Source organism: Cynocephalus volans, chromosome 12 (assembly GCF_027409185.1).
Source record: "Cynocephalus volans isolate mCynVol1 chromosome 12, mCynVol1.pri, whole genome shotgun sequence".
In the NCBI taxonomy this organism is placed as follows: domain Eukaryota; kingdom Metazoa; phylum Chordata; class Mammalia; order Dermoptera; family Cynocephalidae; genus Cynocephalus; species Cynocephalus volans.
This window is the reverse complement of record NC_084471.1, coordinates 107,029,434-107,050,634: the sequence shown is the minus strand read 5'-3', so window position 1 is coordinate 107,050,634 and position 21,201 is coordinate 107,029,434. Positions and strand designations below refer to the sequence as shown.

Here is a 21,201-nt window from a genome sequence, read left to right as displayed (position 1 = left end):
TTTTCCAGCTCCATTATAATCTTATGGGACCTTTATTGTATATGCTGTCCATCAACCAAAACATCATTATGAGGCACATGACTGTATTTCCTCATCGCTAGGTTAAAACAAGGATTGGCAAATTACGGCCTACAGGCGAAATCCCACCCAGTACCTGTTTTTGTAAATAAAGTTTTATTGGAATATGAAAAATAAATAAATAAATAAATAAAATAAAAAATCGATAGGTGAAAATGTTCATAAAATTTTATACACTGATAAAAGAGTAAAAAACAATCTGTAAATAGAATATTCCTAATATATGTATGATGCTCTATAATTACACAGAAAAAAAGACCAGATGCTAACACCAATAAATAGGAACAAATTTTCCCTGGGTGGTAGCATTACAGGTGATAGAGCTTGGTTGTGCTGTCCCCTCCAAAACTCATGTGGAAATCTGATCCCCAATGTGGCAGTGAATGCTGGAAGCTGTTTGAGTCATGGGGTCGGATCCCTCATGAATGGATTAATGCTGTCTCTGGGGTTGGGGGTCCTAATTGAGATCTCACTCTACTAATTCCTATGCGAACTGGTTGTTTAAAAAGAACCTGGCACCTCCCCTCTCTCTCTCTTGCTTCCTCTTGCCATGTGATCTGCTTGTACCTGCCAGCTGCCTGCCACTTTCTGCCATGAGCTGAATCAGCCCGAGGCCAGTGCCAGATGCAGCTGTCCCAGAATCGTAAGTCAAAAAAGCCTCTGTTCTTTATAAATTACCCAGTTTCAGGTATTCTAGTATAGCAACAGAAATGTAATAATACAGGGATGTAAATCCACCATACTAAAATGTTCAGGATCTGCAAATGAAGGGGGAAGAAAACCATAAAATATGAAAAGAAATTCATATTGCTAGATGATGAATACATACACTCAATGCCCAGGACTGTGCTAAGTGTTGGGAGAATTTGGAATTTAATTTTCCTTTTTAGTTAACAAACATGTGGGTGGTCCAGATCAAAACTGAAATTGGGACTGCCATGGGACTCCCAGCCCAGGCCAGTCCACACCACCCAAAGAAGCCCAAGAGCCACCCGTGCCAGAAGAGGCAGGCACTGCTCCGTGGGACTCCCAGCCCAGGCCAGTTCCTGTCACCCAGGGAGGCCCAAGCCACTGGACACAGGCCCCGAAGCAGCTGCACCAAATTGGCAGTCCCTGCAGAATCCTAGCAGGAAACTAGGGCCGAATGAGTGGACCATGAAATACCCTGCCACAATTACTAAACACCAAAGGAAAGATACCAGAAATATGAAAAATAAAGAAAGTAAGACACCACCAAAGGAAAATAATAAATCTCAAGTTCTAGATCCTATATAACAGGAGGTCCTTGAAATGACTGATAAGGAATTTTGAGCAATAATTCTTTTTTTTTTTTTTTTTTTTTTTTTTAAAGATGACAGGTAAGGAGATCTCAACCCTTGACTTGGTATTGTCAGCACCACACTCCCCGAACTGAGCTAACTGGCCATCCCTATTATATAGGGGTCCAAACCCATGGCCTTGGTGTTATCAGCACCACACTCTCAAATGAACCATGGGCCACCCCTGAATTTTGAGCAACAATTCTAAGGAAACTAAATGAGATACAAGAAAATTCAGTTAGAAAACACAATGAAATGAGTAAAAGTATGCAGGATCATGTAGAGCTAGGGCTGGGTCTGGTGCTCACAGACCCCTAGAGCCCATTCACAAAGCATTCAGACACAGGTCTATGAGCTAGGTAACTGGCAAAAAGGTCCTTGGAGTCTTGGATGAAGTAGGAATAGTCCTTATTCAGCACACACAACATTATGAGCTAAGCAGTCCACAGAGAAACTCAGAAACTCAACTGCTAAGGCAAAGTCCAAAGAAAAAACTGAAACTCAGCAGCTGACAGCAGAGTAAGCATGTTCTATATTTAGAAGCCAGCCAGCCAGCCAGCCTGCTTCACAAACTCAAGAACACACAATAGCAATAACTAAAAAGATACATTGGTGCACATGCACACTAACTCCACCTACACAACTTGTTTACAAGAAATGTGGAGGGAGTCTGACTAAATTATCCTATTTTCCCCACAGACCTGAAAGAAGACATGTACAAAGAAATCAATGCCCTGAAAAAGAATGAAGCAGAGCATGTGGAGATGAAGGATTCATTCAATGCAATATAAAACACAACAGAGAGTCTAAACATCAGGCTAGAATAAGCAGAAGAGAGAATTTCTGACCTTGAAGAATTTCAGCCCTTGATGAGCTGTTCAAAATAACACAGGTGGACAGAAAAAATGAAAAAAGAATTTTAAAAATTGAAGAGAATCTAAGAGAGATAACAGACAACCTTAAGCACTCAAATATCTGAATCATGGGTATTCCAGAAGGGGAGGAAAAAGGAAAGGGCATTGAAAACACTTTCAATGAAATAATGGCAGAAAACTTCCCAGGTATAGAGAAAGACACAGGTCTTCAGATTCAGGAGGCTCAAAGATCTCCAAACATATTCAACCCAAAAAGGTCTTCTACAAGACATGTTATAGTCAAATTGGCAAAAACTCAAAGACAAACAGAATCTTAAAACCTGCAAGAGAGAAGCGTCAAGTCACCTGTAAGGGAGCCACAAACAGATTAATATCAGACTTTTCAGTAGAAACCCTAAAAGCCAGAAAAGAATGAGATGATATATTCAAAATACTAAAAGAGAAAAATTGCCAGCCAAGAATACTTTACCCAGCAAGGCTATCCTTCAGAATGAAGGACAAATATATTTCTCAGACAAACAAAAACTGCAGTAGTTCACTACCACAAGACCAGCCTTACAAGAAATTCTCAGGGATTACTGGATTTGGTACCTGAAAAACAACCACCACTGCCATAAGTACTCCAGAAAGAACTAAACCCACTAGTAAAATAAAAATGCTAACAATAAAGAGAAAAAAATGTTTATCTACCACCCAAGAAACCAACAAACACAGAAGACAAACAGTAAATCAGAAAGAAAGAAACAAATACTTAAAACATCCAAACCAAAATCAATAAAATGCTAGGAGTAAATTAATACCTTTCAATAACATCTCTTAATGTAAAAGGATTAAATTCCCCACTCCAAAGATACAGACTGACTGACTGGATTAAAAAGGTGGGCCCAACAATATGCTGCCTTCAAGAGACTCACCTCACTTGTAAAGACATACATAGACTAAGAGTGAAAGGATAGGAAAAGGTACACCATGGAAACACAAATGAAAAACAAGCTGGAGTAGCTATTCTTATATCAGATAAAATAAACTTTAAACCAAAACCATAAAAAGAGATAAAGAAGGCCACTATACAATGATACAAGGATCTATCCATCAAGAAGACATAACAATCATAAATACATATGCATCCAACATCAAAGCAGCCAGATTTATAAAGCAAACACTATTAGACCTAAAGAATGAGATAGACACTAATACCATAAGAGCAGGGGACCTGAACACCCCACTCTCAATATTGGACAGATCATCTGGGCAAAGAATCAACAGAGAAACACAAGATCTAAATAACACTTTAGACCAATCGGACTTGGCAGATAATCTACAGACCATTCCAACTAGCAACCTCAGAATATGCATTCTTCTCATCAGCACATGGAACATTCTCCAGGATAGATCACATGTTAGGTCACAAAACAGGTCTCAACAAATTCAAAAAAATTGGAATTATTCCATGTATTTTTTCAGATCACAATGGATTAAAATTAGAAATCAATAACAAATAAAACTCTGGACACTATACAAACACATGGAAATTAAACACCATTTTCTTAATGATGTATGGGTCTAAGACGAAATTAAATAGGCAATCAAAAAATTTATTGAAACTAATGAAAATAATGATACATCATATAAAAACCTGGGTAATTTATGAAGGAAAGAGGTTTATTTGGCTTACAATTCTGGGACAGCTGCATCTGGCATGGGCCTCAGGCTGCTTCTACACATGGTGGAAAGTGGCAGGCAGCCAGCAGGTACAAGCAGATCACATGGCGACAGGAAGCAAGAGAGAGGAAGCAAGAGAGAGAGAGAGAGAGGAGGTGCCAGGGTCGTTTTAAGCAACAAGCTCTTGCAGGAACTAATAGAGTGAGAACTCACTCATGAATCCCTCCCTCCCCCAGGGAGAGCATTAATCCATTCATGGGGGATCCATCCCCATGACTCAATCAGTTTCCAACACTGACACATTGGAGATCAAATTTCCACATGAGTTTTGGAGGGGACAACACATCCAAATTCCATCAGCAAGTGAACAACCTAACACTTCACCTTAAGGAACTAGAAAAACAAGAATGATCCAAACCCAAAGTTAGCAGATAGAGAGAAATAATTAAGAACAGAGCAGAACTTAATAAAATAGAAACCCAAAAAATGATACAAGAGGTCAATGAATCAAAAAGTTGGTTTTATGAACAGATAAATAAAATTGACAAATCATTAGCAAGGCTAACTAAAAAAAGAAGAGAGAAGATCCAAGTAACAAAAATTAGAAATGAAAAAAGGTGATATTACAACTGATACCTCAGAAATGCAAGCAATCAGTAGAGACTACTACAAACAACTATATACCACCAAATTTGAAAATCTGGAGGAAATGGATAAATTTCTGGACCCAAACAAACTACCAAAACTGAGTGAAGAAGATGTAGAAAATCTGAACAGACCAATAACAATAGAAGAGATTGAAGCTGTTATCAGAAGGCTCCCAATAAAGAAAAGCCCAGGACCAGATGGGTTAACTGCAGAATTCCACCAATCCTTCAAAGAGGAATTGATACCAATTCTCTACAAACTATTCCAAAAGATTGAAACAGAGGCCATTCTCCCAAACTCATTCTATGAGGTAAACATCACCCTGATACCAAAACCAGACAAAGATACAGCAAAGAAACAAAACTACAGGCCAATATCCTTGATGAACATAGATGCAAAAATCCTCAGTAAAATACTAGCTAACAGAATACAGCAACACATACACAAAATGATACACCATGATCAACTGGGATTCATCCCAGTGATGCAAGGTTGGTTCAACATATGCAAATGAATAAATGTAATACACCACATGAATAAAATCAAAGACAAAGATCATATGATCATCTCTATAGACACTGAAAAAGCATTTGACAAAATTCAACATTCATTCATGACAAAGACTCTTTACAAGTTAGGTATAGATGGAAGGTATTTCAACATAATTAAAGCCAAATAAGATAAGCCCACTACCAATATCATCCTGAACAGAGTAAAGCTGAAATCTTTTCCCTTAAGAACAGGAACTAGACAAGGATGCCCACTCTCACCACTCCTATTCAACATAGTGTTGGAAGTACTAGCCAGATCAATCAGAGAAGAGAAGGGAATAAATGGCATACAGATTGGAAAAGATGAAGTCAAACTGTCCCTGTTTTGGGATGATATGATCCTATATATCGAACAGCCTAAAGCCTCTACAAAACCTCTTAGAGTTGATAAATGATTTCAGCAAAGTTGCAGGATACAAAATCAGCACAAAAAAACCAGTAGCATTTCTATACTCCAACAGTGAACATGCAGAAAAAAAAATCAAGACAGCTAGCCCATTTACACCAGCCACCAAAAAAATAAAATACTTAGGAATAAAGTTAACCAAGGATGTGAAAAATCTCTACGATGAGAAGTACAAACCACTGCTGAGAGAAATTAAGGAGGACACATGAAGATAGAAAGATATCCCATGCTCTTGGATTGGAAGAATTAAAATTGTGAAAATGTCCATACTACCAAAAGAGATCCACAGATTCAATGCAATTCCCATCAAAATTCCTACGACATTGTTCTCTGAGATGGAAAAAGCCATCCAGACATTTATATGGAACAATATAAGACCATGCATAGCCCAAGCAATCCTGAGCAAGAAAATAAAGCTGATGGCATAACAATACCTGACTTTAAACTACATTACAAAGCTATAATAACCAAAACAGCATGGCACTAGCATAAAAACAGAGACACAGATCAATGGAACAGAAGAGAGAACACAGAAATTAACCCATATGCCTTCAGCCATCTGATCTTTGACAAAGGCAGCAAGTCTACATACTGGGGAAAAGACTGCTTTTTCAACAAATGGTACTGGGAAAACTGGATAATCGTATGTAGGAGAATGAAACTAGATGCGTATCTTTCATCATATATCAAAGTCAACTCAAAATGGATTAAAGAATTAAATATACAAGGGCTGGCCCCGTGGCTCACTAGGGAGGGTGTGGCGCTGGGAGCGCCGAGGGCACGGGTTCGGATCCTATATAAAGATGGCCAGTGCACTCACTGGCTGAGCGCGGTGTGGGCGACACCAAGCCAAGGGTTGCGATCCCTTTACTGGTCACAAAAAAAAAAAAAAAAAAAGAATTAAATATACACCCTGAAACAATAAAACTCCTTAAAGAAAACATAAGGGAAAATTCCAGGAAGTAAGATTGGGTGTAGACTTCATGAATACTACCTCCAAAGCACAGGCAACCAAAGGAAAAAAAAACAAATGGGATTATATCAAACTAAAAATCTTTTGCACAGCAAAAGAAACAATTAACAGAGTGAGAAGACAACCGAGTGGGAGAAAACATTTGCAAAATATACATCTGACAAAGGATATACAGAATATACAGGGAACTCAAACAACTTCACAGCAAAAAAACAAGTATCCCAATTAAAAAACGGGCCAAGGAACTGAGTAGGCATTTCTCAAAGGAAGATATACAAATGGCCAACAGACACATGAAAAAATGCTCAACATCACTCAGCATTTGGAAAATGCAAATCAAAACCACACTGAAATACCATCTTACTCTAGTTAGAGTGGCTAATATCCAAAAGACTGAGAATGATAAATGCTGGCGAGGTTGCAGAGAAAAAAGAACCCTCCTACACTGTTGGTGAGACTGCAAAATGGTGCAGCCTTTATAGAAAATGGTATGGAGTTTCCTCAAACAAGTACAGATTCATCTACTGTATAATCTAGCTATTCCACTGTGGGGTATATACCCAGAGGAATGGAAATCATCATGTCGAATGGATACCTGTACTCCTGTGTTTATTGCAGCACTATATACAATAGCCAAGAGTTGGAACCAGCCCAAATGTCCAACATCAAATGAGTGGATAAGGAAACTGTGGTATATGTACATGATGGAATACTACTGTGCTATAAAAAAGACTGAAATACTACCATTCGCAGCAACATGGATGGACTTAGAAAAAGAAAAAATTATATTAAGTGAAATAAGTCAGGTACAGAAAGAGAAATACTACATGTTCTCACTTATTTGTGAGACCTAAAAATAAATAAATAAATAAATATACAAACAAACGGTGGGGTGGGGGGCAGGGAAGACACAACATTCCCAACAATTCCTTGAACTCTTTGAGACAAGTGAACAGGTATGATGTTGATGGAGGGGAGGAGGGAGAGGGTGGAGGGAAGAGGAATTGGTAAAGAGACACAAAAATCAGCTGCAATGTATATTGACAAATTAAAATTTTTTTTAAAAGTTAGGTTGGGAGTGCTGAAGTGGGCTCCACAGTGTCAAGAGAAAATTAGTGGATGAGTTAGTCTGTGAAGAAAGCAGAGATATTTTATCCACCAACATAAAACGGTGTTTTCTAAGCCTGTCATATTTCCAGTGGTCAACCTACTATCCTACTTGTTTTGATACTTACCATTTCGTCACTTCTTCTTTCTGTTGTTTCCTGAAGTGAGAACTGACACGTTGCTCAGTAAATTCCCTTGTTCATCTTATGCAATAAAGGAAATCCTGACTTAAATGCACAGCCACAGAAAAGAGGTAAAGTGTTTATCCGTCAAGATTCATTTTCCCTGAATTTTACTAACAAAACACTACTGGACTCAGCAACTGAAGAGAGGAAGAGAGAGAATGAGAAAAAGAGAGAAAAAATGAATTCTTCCAAGTCATCTGCATCACAATGCACAGGTAAAATTTGCAACTCTCCCTTTTCTTCCATAGAATTATTTTTGGAACAGGTGATAAATATGGTGAGGGACAGGATAACGGAAAAGTACTCAATGAAGTAAAAAAAATGAGTGCGCGCGCGCACACACACACACACACACACACACACACACACACACACACACAGAAATTAGAAGATTATATATTATACTAGAAAGCTTGCTGGACTTTTCAGGGAGAGCTACCAGACTTGTTTCTGTCCTTTCTATATACCACACTGTGTCCCTTTGGACAAGTCACTTCATTTCTATAGAACTCACCCTGTTTGTCTGTGAAATGTGTACTGGGAGAAGGAAAGTGACTGCTAGATGATTGTCAATGTTTTATGTGACTAATTTACAAAAAGCTTGGAAAACAAAACACTAAAAGAAGAGAGCAAGAGACAAGAAAAGCAGAGAGAGAGAGAAAGGTAGAAAGGGATAAGGCGGAAAAAGCCTTAGAAAATATTAAAGTATTTTAACTGGAAGACTTATAAAGGAGAAGTTGCATATCTGAGCTCATGAGAGTCTTAAAATTAGGTAGGGATTATACCAGTGGTTCTTAAATTGTCCTCAGACCAGCAGCATCAGCAGCCCCTGGGAACTTGATGGTTCCATACAAGCTCTACTGAACTGTCAACTCTGAGGGTGGGGCTCAGCAATGTGTGTTTCAATGAGACCTCCAAGTGATTCTAATGTATACTGAAGTTCGGTAATTACTCGGTACAGACAATGCAAGTGGAAGGAAATAAGAATCTCTTTTGTGTTTTGCTTGGCAAAGATTGACCGTGTGTGTGTCCTTCTTCCTACAGAGCGAGGATGCTGGTCTTCCCAGGTGTTCTTCTGGACTGTTGCTGGGGTCTCCATCCTACTTCTCAGTGCCTGTTTTATCACTAGAGTTGTTGGTGAGTCTGAAGACCACATTCAATCTAACTCTCCCTGGTGAATATTGGGAATCAACACTTCCTTGATGCCTGTGTGTTCTCTTCTCCCACATAGGGTCTTTCTATTTCACTTTTCACCTTATTAATCTCCGAGCTGTTCCACAAACCAGAAACCCCAACTAGTGCAGAACTGTTACTAAGTTACACTGACCTCTGGTACATTTTTCATAATAGACATTTTTCATCCCCTGGCTGGTCTTGAGTCTTCCCCACCGTACCCCTATCATCAGTGTAATCTTTATGAGATCCTAGCTTGAAGCTTGGGCTCACTGGTCAAGACCAAAGACACAAGAAATTACTTTTTGGAAGGAAAGATAGAGAGCGTTAGACTTGGCATGAGAGAGAGTGCAAATGCATTTCTTCTCAGGGCCTTTAGGTCTGCAATGAAGTGTATCCAGCTTCATAAATCAGGAAACCTGTGAAGTGTGAATTCCTCTTCTTTCTTTGAGTAAGTGAATCCCAGTGCTTCCACATGTGGAAGGAAAAGTAGATAAAGAGAATCATGATAATTATTGCCATTTTTGTTATATACAAAACAGGAAATTGATTTTTATCAAAAAATAGTAATGAACATTAACTGTGCTCCTTTCCTTACAGTGACCTATCACATCTTTCAAAGCTGTGATGAGAAAAAGTTCCAACCACCTGAGAATTTCATGGAGCTTTCCTGCCACAATGACGGAGCAGGTATAATAGACCCCAAAGCTGAAATTTATATATCAATGTTTTCTGGCTTCCAGATTGACTTTGAGATATGTATATTTGGATAAGGTTCTATTTTTCAAAAATTAAATGTAAAATCCTGCCTGTGCTGTAAGAGAATAATGAGGAGTTGGAAAGAGTATGGGAACAGAAGTTTGTAAATGCAATTAACCTTGGGGCAGGAAATCTTTGGAACATTATAGCAGACTTTTAGAATAAATTCAAGGTATACATCTGAACAGTAAATGTGGAAGTGGAAGGGGTTAATTCCCAGGAGTGTTCTTTTATTTTTATTTTTTTTAGAATCTGGAAATACTTCAGAAATATATTCCCTGTGCCCTAACATATCATCCTGTTCCAAGTCTCAGCAAAATGCTGTATGACACTGGGAAAGTGACTTCCTTCTCTGATCTGTCATTTCTTCAACCCTAAAGTGAGAGGGATCGAACTACTTATTTTTAGTAAATTTAAAGGCTGAAATTCTAAGAAATTTAGCCATCTATACACCACAGTTTGGATATTTGGTTGAGGGCACATTGTTTAGGCAGCATTAGAGACAGTTGCTTAGGATAAGCAACCCAGATAAAGAGCCTAACTTTCTATGATCTTGGCAGTCTAAGAGCAGATAACAGAGTTCTACATCAACAGCGTAACTGAGATAGATTGCATACATGGCTGCATTCACTGGCACTGACATCTAGAAAATAAGGATTATGTTCAAAAGAAAAAAAAAAAAAAATGCTGTTTGTGTTTTTGACATTGGAATTATCTAAAGTCTTAGATAGCAAGATGGGTATGAACAAGAGATTCCGAGGCTTCTGACTCATGGATGGCATGGTGCCAAATGAAGTTTCGTTTTCTTCATCAGTTCCCCAGGGACACTCACTGAAACTTCTCTCCTCCTAGGTTCAGTGAAGAGTTGCTGCCCGTTGAACTGGGAACACTTTCAATCTAGCTGCTACTTCTTTTCTACTAACACCTTAACATGGGCATCGAGTTTAAGAAACTGCTCAGACATGGGGGCTCATCTGGTGGTTATCAACACCCAGGAGGAGCAGGTAGCAGGAGCACAGCTCCTCCAGCGTCGATGCAGCCTTCTTCACAGGGCCCATCCCTCTTCCATACGTTTGCACAGTGTTTGACCTTTAACGGCTATTTGTTAAATGAATGTACTGGAATGCGTACTGTTCCTACTGTTTGTGTCCGTCACTACCTACTTTATTTTTATTACTAGGAAATCCTAAGAAAGAGGGAATTTCCCTGTGGAATTCCTTTATTAGTTAAACTGGGGCGGGGGAGGGTTGGGGGTTAGTTTTAGTTCTAAAATTTTCATGAGGTTTATGAACATATCATATGAAACAAAGCAAGCAAATATTGTCCATTATCTTTCAACTGTGATTAATAATGTTTGTTCTAAATATATGCAATGGATTTGGCAACCAATAACAGTAAACTCTGAATGAGTTATCGGGAATCTCCTTCTCTGCTGAGGGTCATTTTTTGTCAGTTTAATTTTATGTTGTGTATATTTTGCCACAATAAAAAAAAAAAATCAGTAGATAGTCCTCATAATCTTACAGCTTCAGGCCCATTTATCTGTTATCTCTAGTCTAGATCCTATTTTACCTCTTTTAATAACAATTACCTTCAACATTTGCACAGAGCTGAAATAATTGATTTTCTATTTTTTGATGGTGTATCTTCCATAGGAATTCCTTTTCCACAAGAAACCTAGAAAGAGAGAGTTTTATATTGGACTGACGGACCAGGTGAGCGAGCGTCAGTGGCAGTGGGTGGATGGCACACCTTTCACGTACACTCTGAGGTAAGCACCTCCTTGTAGGAGAAATGCAACTCTGCCCCAAATCTTAAGTTAGACCTCTGCTGAGGGGGTTCTCAGAAGCCCCTCCTGTTGCATGAGATATATTCAGGGCCATCCCTGGTGGTGTTAGTTGCAGGCACGGGAATAGCTGGTGTAGAGGAAACAGAAGCACAAGCACCTGCCTCTCCCATTTCCTGGAACTGTCTCGAGAATAAAGGGCAAATAGCAGATGGAAATAAGAAGGGGATTAGAACAGAAGAACCATTCATTGGGAATGCAGAAGACACAAGACTGGAATTAAGAGTTTTACCCTGGTAAAAGAATATATAAGGAACTCAAACAACTTTACAAGAAGAAAACAAGCAACCCAATTAAAAAATGGGCAAAAGAGCTAAGTAGGCATTTCTCTAAGGAAGATATCCAAATGGCCAACAGACATATGAAAAAATGCTCAACATCACTCAGCATCCGGGAAATGCAAATCAAAACCACATTGAGATACCATCTAACCCCAGTTAGGATGGCTAAAATCCAAAAGACTCTGAACGATAAATGCTGGCGAGGCTGCGGAGAAAAAGGAACTCTCATACATTGTTGGTGGGACTGCAAAATGGTGCAGCCTCTATGGAAAATGGTATGGAGGTTCCTTAAACAATTGCAAATAGATCTACCATACGACCCAGCCATCCCACTGTTGGGAATATACCCAGAGGAATGGAAATCATCAAGTCGAAGGTATACCTGTTCCCCAATGTTCATCGCAGCACTCTTTACAATAGCCAAGAGTTGGAACCAGCCCAAATGCCCATCATCAGATGAGTGGATACGGAAAATGTGGTACATCTACACAATGGAATACTACTCAGCTATAAAAACGAATGAAATACTGCCATTTGCAACAACATGGGTGGACCTTGAGAGAATTATATTAAGTGAAACAAGTCAGGCACAGAAAGAGAAATACCACATGTTCTCACTTATTGGAGGGAGCTAAAAATTAATATATAAATTCACACACACACATACACACACACACACAAACCGGGGGGGGGGGGGAAGAAGATATAACAACCACAATTATTTGAAGTTGATACAACAAGCAAACAGAAAGGACATTGTCGATGGGGAGGGGGGAGGGAGAAGGGAGGGAGGTTTTGGTGATGGGAAGCAATAATCAGCTACAATGTATATCGACAAAATAAAATTTAAAAAAAAAAAAAAAAAAAAAAAAGAGTTTTACCCTGGTAAATGAGAAAAAAAGAGTGATTTAGGAAAGATGGCTGATTCTTAAAGGAGTGAAAATTGGGACCCCTTGATAATGTCTCTTTTCTCTTTGATGATGGCCTTACATCGTTAAAGCACAGCATTTTGGAGTTTTCAAAGTTTTTTTTTTCTCATTCATTATTTTATTTTACCGAAATCACACCTTCCTGAGATACTGCAATGGTATGAATCTTCATTAGGCATTTGAGGAAACTAACGGTCAAAGGTGTTAAATGATTATACAGCTAGGAAGCAGTGGTTCTAGCAGTCCAGCCCAGATGCTCTGCAACTTTACAAAACTTGCTTCACTCGAGCCTTGGAACACCACTGAAGGGATGCCCCTGCGTTAATACATACTCTGTGAAGGATAAAGGGAACCGAACATGATATGAGACATGAGTGCAAAGGAAACAAATCCGCCAGGACATCAGTCCCTGCCGAAACTGCCCATTCTGGGTCTAAGACCTCAGACACAGAACAGAAAGTCAGGAAAATCCAGCTTAGCTTCAAGACTCACAGCTTCTATCACTTAGGCAAATTGTTTAGCTTTTCTGAGAATCTTTGTCTTCAACAATAAAATGGAGATTTTAATACCTACCTCACAACAGGATTGTGAAGTTAAATAGCACAAATGTACTCTGCCTGACATGTTAGGTCTCTTCCCCTCTTTTTGCTGGAACTTAAAATCTCCCTTTATCGCTCTCTTGCAGCTTCTGGGACGCAGGAGAGCCCAACAACTTAGCTACTGTGGAGGACTGCGCCACCATACGAGACTCTTCAAATCCAAGGCAAAACTGGAATGACGTACCCTGTTTCTTCAATATGTTTTGGATTTGTGAAATGCCAGAAGTAGATATTTCAAGCAAAGAAAAACCTCGAAGAACAAAAGGCACAACTTAAATGTATAAATGAGGAGGAACAAGAGCGTAACCCCACAAAAGAAATGTGTGCACTGTACTTCAGAGGACTGCATAAGTATTTACTCCCGTGATGTAAATAAAAACAAGCAGTTTTGAAGGTTATAACTCATGCTATTGACTGATGTTTTCCTCAACGTTAGTCTCAGGTCCTCTTCCCAGAATTTTCAAAGCAATTCATTGACGCATGCCATGAGAAGAAAGGAATGCTCCTTGTGGTAATTTTATCTCATTTGTGAGTATTTATTGTTTATTTTTTATTTTCTGTGGGAATTGCAATCTTTTTTTTTAAAAGGATATGCACATTTATTTGTTCAAATAACAAATACATAAACTGAATAACAGGTGAATAACAAAATACACTGTAGCAAGTAGGGCTTCAATTTTTCACAAATGCTAGAGATGTAAAACATTAAAATTTAAATATTCATTTTATAATCTCTACAAGTATTTAAACTAGCTCTCTAAAGTCTTCTAAAAGCATGCAAAGGGCAAATTAATTTCAACAGAGGATGAAAAAACTGTTCAAAGGCAAATTAATTTGTAAGCATATCGAGCCCACTTGATAAAAAGAAATCAAGAACAGAAATTAAATATCTAAGTTTAGCAAGATAAATAAATGAAACAGAACATAAACACAATGACACTTCAAAAAGTTCATGGAAAAGTAGAATTGAAAGATAATGGAAATTTTTTCATGACCTTTTGTTTGTTTGTTTTGTTGAAATTTTTCCTTTTTTAAAAAAAAGACTAAGATCATTAGAAAATATGTTCTCTGACCACAATAAGAGAAGGAAATTTAGAAAACTCACAAATGTGTGCAAATTAAACAATAGTCCCTTAAATAAACAAAAGGTAAAAGAAAAATCACAGGGAAATTACGGAGCTCTTTGAGACAAAGATCAAAGCACAGTATATCAAAATTTATAGGTTGAAGGGCTCATTCAGTGCTTAGACAAAAATTTATACTTGTAGGCACCTATATTAAAAATAAGAAAAATCTCAAATAAGCAATGCAAACTTCTACCTTAAGGAAATAGAAAAAGCAGAGCAAACTAAACCAAAAGCAAATATAAATATTAACAAAGATTACCGCAGAAATATATTAAATAGGCAATTAAAAAACAATACAAAAAATTAACAAATCCAAAAGTTGATTCTTTAAAAAGATGAACAAAATTTGCAAACCTTTGTGAGTATTTATATGGAATTATAGGAACACAGAGTAAGTACAGAGTCATAACAGAGAGGACTTTGGAAAGTACCTTTGAACAATTGCCTGAATTCGGTCTCTGTATCAAGTCCTCTTTTTTCGAGGTCCTGAAAAGTCTGTCCTCTCCTTGATTTCATGCTGTTTTTAATCTCCTGCCCAAGCATATGTTTTCTCTGTGCTTTCCTGTACCATGAGTAAGTCATTCTTACATGAATAATTCTTCAACTCATGGAACTTACTCCTACTCAAAGACTTTCTGGCCACAAAACTTTAATGCACCTCCTTAGGGAAATGCTAACCCTCAACTCTAAACACACTGTAAAGAAGCCCACTCACTCCAGGACCTCCCTTTTCTCTCTATTCTCTTCCACTGAAGGATTGGATCTCACCCGAATTGTATCTATTGCTCAGCTAGGACCAGACTGAAATGGTCAAATTACTCTAAGAGAACATTCAGTTTCACACTATTCTATCTCAAGCCTATCCATTTATTGCATAATATTCTATCAATACTGATAAGATGACTCAAGAATATGTAAATAACATGGCAGCTTTGATAGCCATGTTTCTTGCATATAATGCCATAAGGAGACCTTCAAAATTCAAACACTGGAATTAGTGTGGTCATTGAATGGGAAAATTCAACTAACAAGTGAATATATTATATTAGCTTTCTTTACATAAGTTTATTTCTCTTAGGCATTGTGATAATCTGGTTTTGAAAGAACACACTGTTAAGTCAAAAGTCATCCAACATAAAAGTATTTCAATAAACATACCTTCAACTTTCTAAGTCCCTTTTTTAAAATCACAAACATCAATAAGGAAACCCTGAAAGACAGATGAATCTTTTTTGTTTATTGGTGTTTCCCTGCAAGTGACTGTAATTTGATTATTTTAAGTTTTATTTCTATATTGAAAGACAAATAAAAATATTAATATAATATTTCCCCATATCTACTGATAATTCAAGCTATAAAATTAAACTTTGTCTTTAGTTTGTCAAGAAAAGAAACAATTGCTAAGGGTATAGTCGTTAAAGGTCATTGGAACCCAAATTATCTATCTGGAAAATTCTTTTCTGAGGAAATCATTCAAATGCAAATGTATCAAAATACAGTATTTTATAAGTGGGACTAAACGAATACTTAACCACTTTAGACACCAGAAATTTACAATAAATAAAAGTGTATTTCACCTCTATTCCCAAAATACCATTTGGGTCCCCAATTTAAAAAAAAAAAAAAATTACTCACTCTACTGCTTTCTGCCGAACTGATACAGGTTCATTATCAAAAATTCCTATAGAGCACAATTATAAAGATGACAATAAAAAAAATTCCACATGCCAAGTGGCAGAGCCTAAGTCAGACCAGAGGTGTAAGGGGAAGAGTGCGGGAGGAGAGGAAAGACGTGCAGGTGACAACATCCCAGCGGGTTCAAGAGGACAGCCTGGTGGAAGGACAGACTTACTCACAGTGTGGAAGCCTGAACTAGGACGAGGGGGACTTTCACACATGGGCTGGGGCCGAGCCAGGGTGACCAAGGCCAGGCAGGAGGACCTCCTAAGAAGGTCACGTGTACAGGGTAGGGTGAGACGAGTGTCCATGCAGGTCACACACCACAGAGCCCGAGCACGTCAGCCTACGTGTCTTGCAGCCCAGTTTGAAATTTTCTTCAGAAAACTTGAACATGTGGTCAAGTTTATTACTGAGTATCTTCTGGTTTTATTGCTACTGTAAGAATAATATTTTATTTTAAAAAATATTTTGCAGGGTATTGTATTATTTATTTTTGTAAGTTGATCATTTATCGAAAACCATTGCTAAACTGTCCTTTTTTTTTTTTTTTTTAACACTTCGGCTGTACAGTCCCTTGTGTTTTCTGTGTAATTTTATTGTCTTTGTAATCAAGCTATTCAGTATAGTAGCCACTACCCGCAGGAGGCTATTGAGTACTATCCTGATTGAGATGTGTGGAAGTGTAAAATATACAGCACACTTTTGAGAACTTAATTTGAAAAAAGAAAAAATATAAAATATGTCATTAAGAATTTTGTATTGATTGCATGTTTAAATGATATGTTTTTGAATGTGTTGATTTAAATAAAATAAGCTGTTAAAATTAATTCCCCCTCTTTACAGTCTTGATATGGTTACTGGAAAATTTAAACACACGTGGATCACATTTTTGGCTTGCATGGTATTTCATTTGGATAGTTCTGGTCTAGGAAGAATGATAGTTTTGGTTTTTTTCTTCCAAGTCCTTTTGGTCACATTGAGCTTGCTAGAACCACCAATATATTGTTGCATAAAAGCTGCTATAGTAAGCACTTTGTTTTGTTCTTGACTTTGAAGAAAATGCTTTGAATGGTTTATCATTAAATATAATAGTTGCAACAGGTTTGGGGTAGACACTCTGCAGAAAATTCTTTTTATTTCTATTTGTTAAATGTTTCGCACTAAGTGGTTTATTGATTTTATTAGCTCATGCTTAAGCATTTCTTTTTAAATGTTGATATGATTAATTACATTAATAGATTTGCATGTAATGTACATCACATACATTGCATTTTTTAATTTTAAGTTTATTAATATATATATATTTTTTACATTCTAAGATGTTGCAGAGCAGTTGCAGGGAGGGGGAAAGGAGAAGGGAAAGGAAATAGGGTGGGAGAAGGAGGAAGTGGGGGCATGGCTGAGGCCCATAGCACCCTCCTCATTACTGCAGGGGAGACCAGGGAGCTTCCAGCTGTGGTTCAGTCATTGCTGGTCTGAATGCAGATGACAGGGGGTGTGGATGAAGCCCTCAGCCCCCACTACCCAGCTTGGGAGCCCACAATGCTTCCTATGGTGGCCTGGTGGTCACTGCTGGGCTCGTTGTGATGTTTGGGGGCATGGATGAAGCCCTCAACCCTCCCACCTCTCTGGCTTGGTAGCCCAGGAGGCTTCTGGTCCTTCTAGGTTTTCTAGGTGTTCTTTGGTGGTGTTATATCTTTACCAGTTAATATCAAACTTTGTCTCTGATCTATGCTATTTTGTTTTTTTCTTTCAGTTCTGTGTTGGATCATTTGCTGTTCCCACAACTTAAACTCTACACTGGAACTAATTTGTTGTCCTTTGCTTCTAAAATGGGGGAATTTCCAGTGGGGATCAGCACTTGAGCCCTGTGGTTGAGCTAAATTGCTGCTTTGTGGCTGATTCCCTGGGGAAGGCTTTTTGTGCAGCTCAGGTTTTGATTGTTGACTTCTAGATCTTGTGAAATCTGGTACACCTGAGTTGTGTGGAAACTGGTCTGGGCCTGAGTCTTTTCAGCAAACTGCTCCCCCTGCAGTTCTATATTCCTGACCAGTCTCCAACCGGGCGGTCCTGCACTGACTGGGGGGCAGATCAGATGTCCATGCTGTGCCCCAGTGTTACCCTGGTGGGCCTGTCTCCCCCACTGCCCATGCTCCAAACACTTCCCATGGGACGGGCCGTGCTCCAGTCCCTTGCGATGACTCACTGGCCTCTGAGTGGCTCCTTTTTTCAGTTGTCTGTGGCTCCTTGCTCCTATGTGGGTCTGTTAGTGGTCTTGCTGTCCTGGGGCCACCAAGGCCCTCTTCTCCCCTGCCACCTCCAAGCAACTTCATCCAAAGGGCACAGCTGTGGCTTTTGCCAACTCCTGCTGCTCCATGTGCTCAGCAGCTCCAGCATGGAAGCGGTTGGGATTCAAAATGGTTGGAGCGGTTCTTTCTTTTGCTCATCGTAGCTTCTCCCACCTTCACGCACTCCGTAGGTCTCTCCTCCTCTTCCCCTGAGCTCTAGTGGCCCCAGCTTGGCTGTTGTTGCTTTTCAATAGTTGTAAATTGGTTGATTTGTGGGAGAGACAGTGGGGACTGTCCATTCACCATGTTGACCACCAAATATCCATGTAGATTGTTTAAAAAAACAGATTCTTCTACCAGTATTGTAATTAAAAATAGCTGTTTTCTGCCTTCTTCTGATTCCCATGCCCAAGAGGCAATCACATTTAACTCTTTAGATGTTTCTTCTTCTATTGAGCTTTATGTTTCTATTTCTTTCTAACAGTTTCTAAATATATTTTGTACTATAATTTCTTGATTTTTTTTCAATTCTAGATCATTTCTATTAACTCCACACTAATGAAAACAAGGACTTCCCTTTCTCTCTCTCTCTCACCTCTACACGCACACAATTTCCATCCCCTTGCTGTCACTATAATTTATTTTTAAATCCATATTCAACATTTACATTATTACAAATATGTAAATATTATTTACAGCCGAATCATGTACTTTATTATTATATATTCCTAAACACATTTTGCTTTTCATATAGTTAATTTTGGCATTATTTTTTATATTTATCTAATTTTCTATGTACTGATATAATTCATCCCCTAACTCTCCAGAATTGTACATCACCCCTCAGAACATTTTAGATGCATTCTATCAGTGCAATATTTTTATGGGGGGAAAAATATCCTTCTTGGAACATTGCCATCCCTTCCTAATCTGAACTGGGATTGCTCTCGCAGTTTGTTTCACAGCCATTATTTTGTTGATTTTTATTATAAAGGAAATATTTTGTAATTTTAACATTATTTAAAATTGTGGTACAACCATACAATAAGACAATATTCACTTAAAAAGAACAAGATATAAAATAATTTCCAAACTATATTGTTAAGTAAAAAATCAAGATGTTTAAGAACGTTAAGAAAATATTAAGAAATGTTTCTATTAGTGTAAAAAATTGTGGATTATATATCCATGTATATTTATATAATAAATAAATGCATTCTATCAGTCCCATATATACTACATATGTTTATAGTATATATATATATATGTATATAGTACATGTATATAGTTTATATATAGTATATATACTTAGACACTTCATATGTAGTGCACGTAGTTATATATAGTATATATAAACACTCTGAAGAGGCATTAGGGAACAGGAGTTCAGGGTGGAAGAGAAATTTACTTTACACTTTTATTAATGCTTTTACTCTTTGCCTTTTAAACACATGTATACGTTACTTTTCAAAAATAAAAACACCACTTGACATTTTTCAGTGTTTCAAGCTTCTAGGATTACCATAATGTACTAAAATAATTAGAATCTACTTTTATGAAATTACTGTCAACTGTCTTGATAAATTGGGGGGAATAGGTGAAGTGCCACGAGCACGGAGACTAGACTGAAAGAGACCGATTCAAAGGGCACTGCAGTAATCCAGGTGAGGGAGACGGTAGATTGGCCTGTGGTGCTGGCCATGGAGGTCATGAAAGATGACTGGCACTGGGAGAAATAGATTACACATAGAGATGTAGACATGGACAAATAAAATCACAAAGATTATCTTTTATTGACAATTGAATCTTTACCTATACACAGTTTTATACAAATTAAAAGCAAGTAATATTAATTATCCAAAGCCCATTAGCATTTACATAAAGTTACAGATTTTGTAGGCTTTGTGGCATGTAATTTAGTGAATATGGAAATACAAAGTTACTTAGCACCACTTCAGTTAAAAGTATCAGCTTTAAATGTAAATACATACACATCACCACACTTTTTTTCAAACACTGATATTCCAAACCCAGAAAATCAATAACTAATTTACAAAGAAAATACAGTTGTTTAAAATAATAGTAGGGAAATTGGTTTAAAAAGCTGTTGCTTGAAATTTTTCAGCTTCGATTCAGGAAACATCAGCAGATTGAGAATTTTTAGAAAGACCACCACATTTTGTAGATGTTGGATGTGACCGCTCCACACATTTAATACTACATACATCAAAAAAGCAAAATTCTGGTTGTCAAGACAATGACTTTCTTGCTACTTTGAGTATAGCTTTATAGCTCTAAAGAAACACGTTAACAATTTATATAAATGGATTGAAAATGTGATTCTTTCTGATTCCAATTACAAATGAAAACACTAATATAATTTTACTTCAAATAATTAAGAAATTTTGTCTATCTGTTAACCAAGTGAAAAGGCCAAGTCATTCCCAGTAACTTTCCTGTAATACCAAAGGGAATGCATTTCATCTCTAATGAAGGGTAGATCTGGGCCATAATCCTGTTCTGTCATGAACTAGCAAAGTGAAGGTGAGCCCTTTGGCTTCCCAGAGGTTTTATTTCCTCAGCTATAGAACTGAAGGTGTTTAATTAAGGTGGCTTATAGGGGATTCCACTCAAAAAGAAATTAAGTCAGCTTGAGACTCCCTGCTTTGAGAAGACATTTAGCATAAAGAAAGAAAGAAAATTTTTAAAAGGTAC

General features: G+C 37.7%; 1 protein-coding gene across 1 annotated transcript; it reads left to right on the top strand.

Annotated features, from left to right (window-relative positions):
- The first annotated feature begins 7,982 nt into the window (after nt 1-7,982).
- On the top strand, nt 7,983-13,667 carry CLEC4E (C-type lectin domain family 4 member E). Its single transcript, XM_063115765.1, has 6 exons — nt 7,983-8,019; nt 8,849-8,941; nt 9,578-9,667; nt 10,589-10,740; nt 11,392-11,507; nt 13,478-13,667. Exons 1-6 carry the CDS (start codon nt 7,983-7,985, stop codon nt 13,665-13,667), a joined length of 678 nt encoding a protein of 225 aa, XP_062971835.1.
- Nucleotides 13,668-21,201: the final 7,534 nt, after the last annotated feature.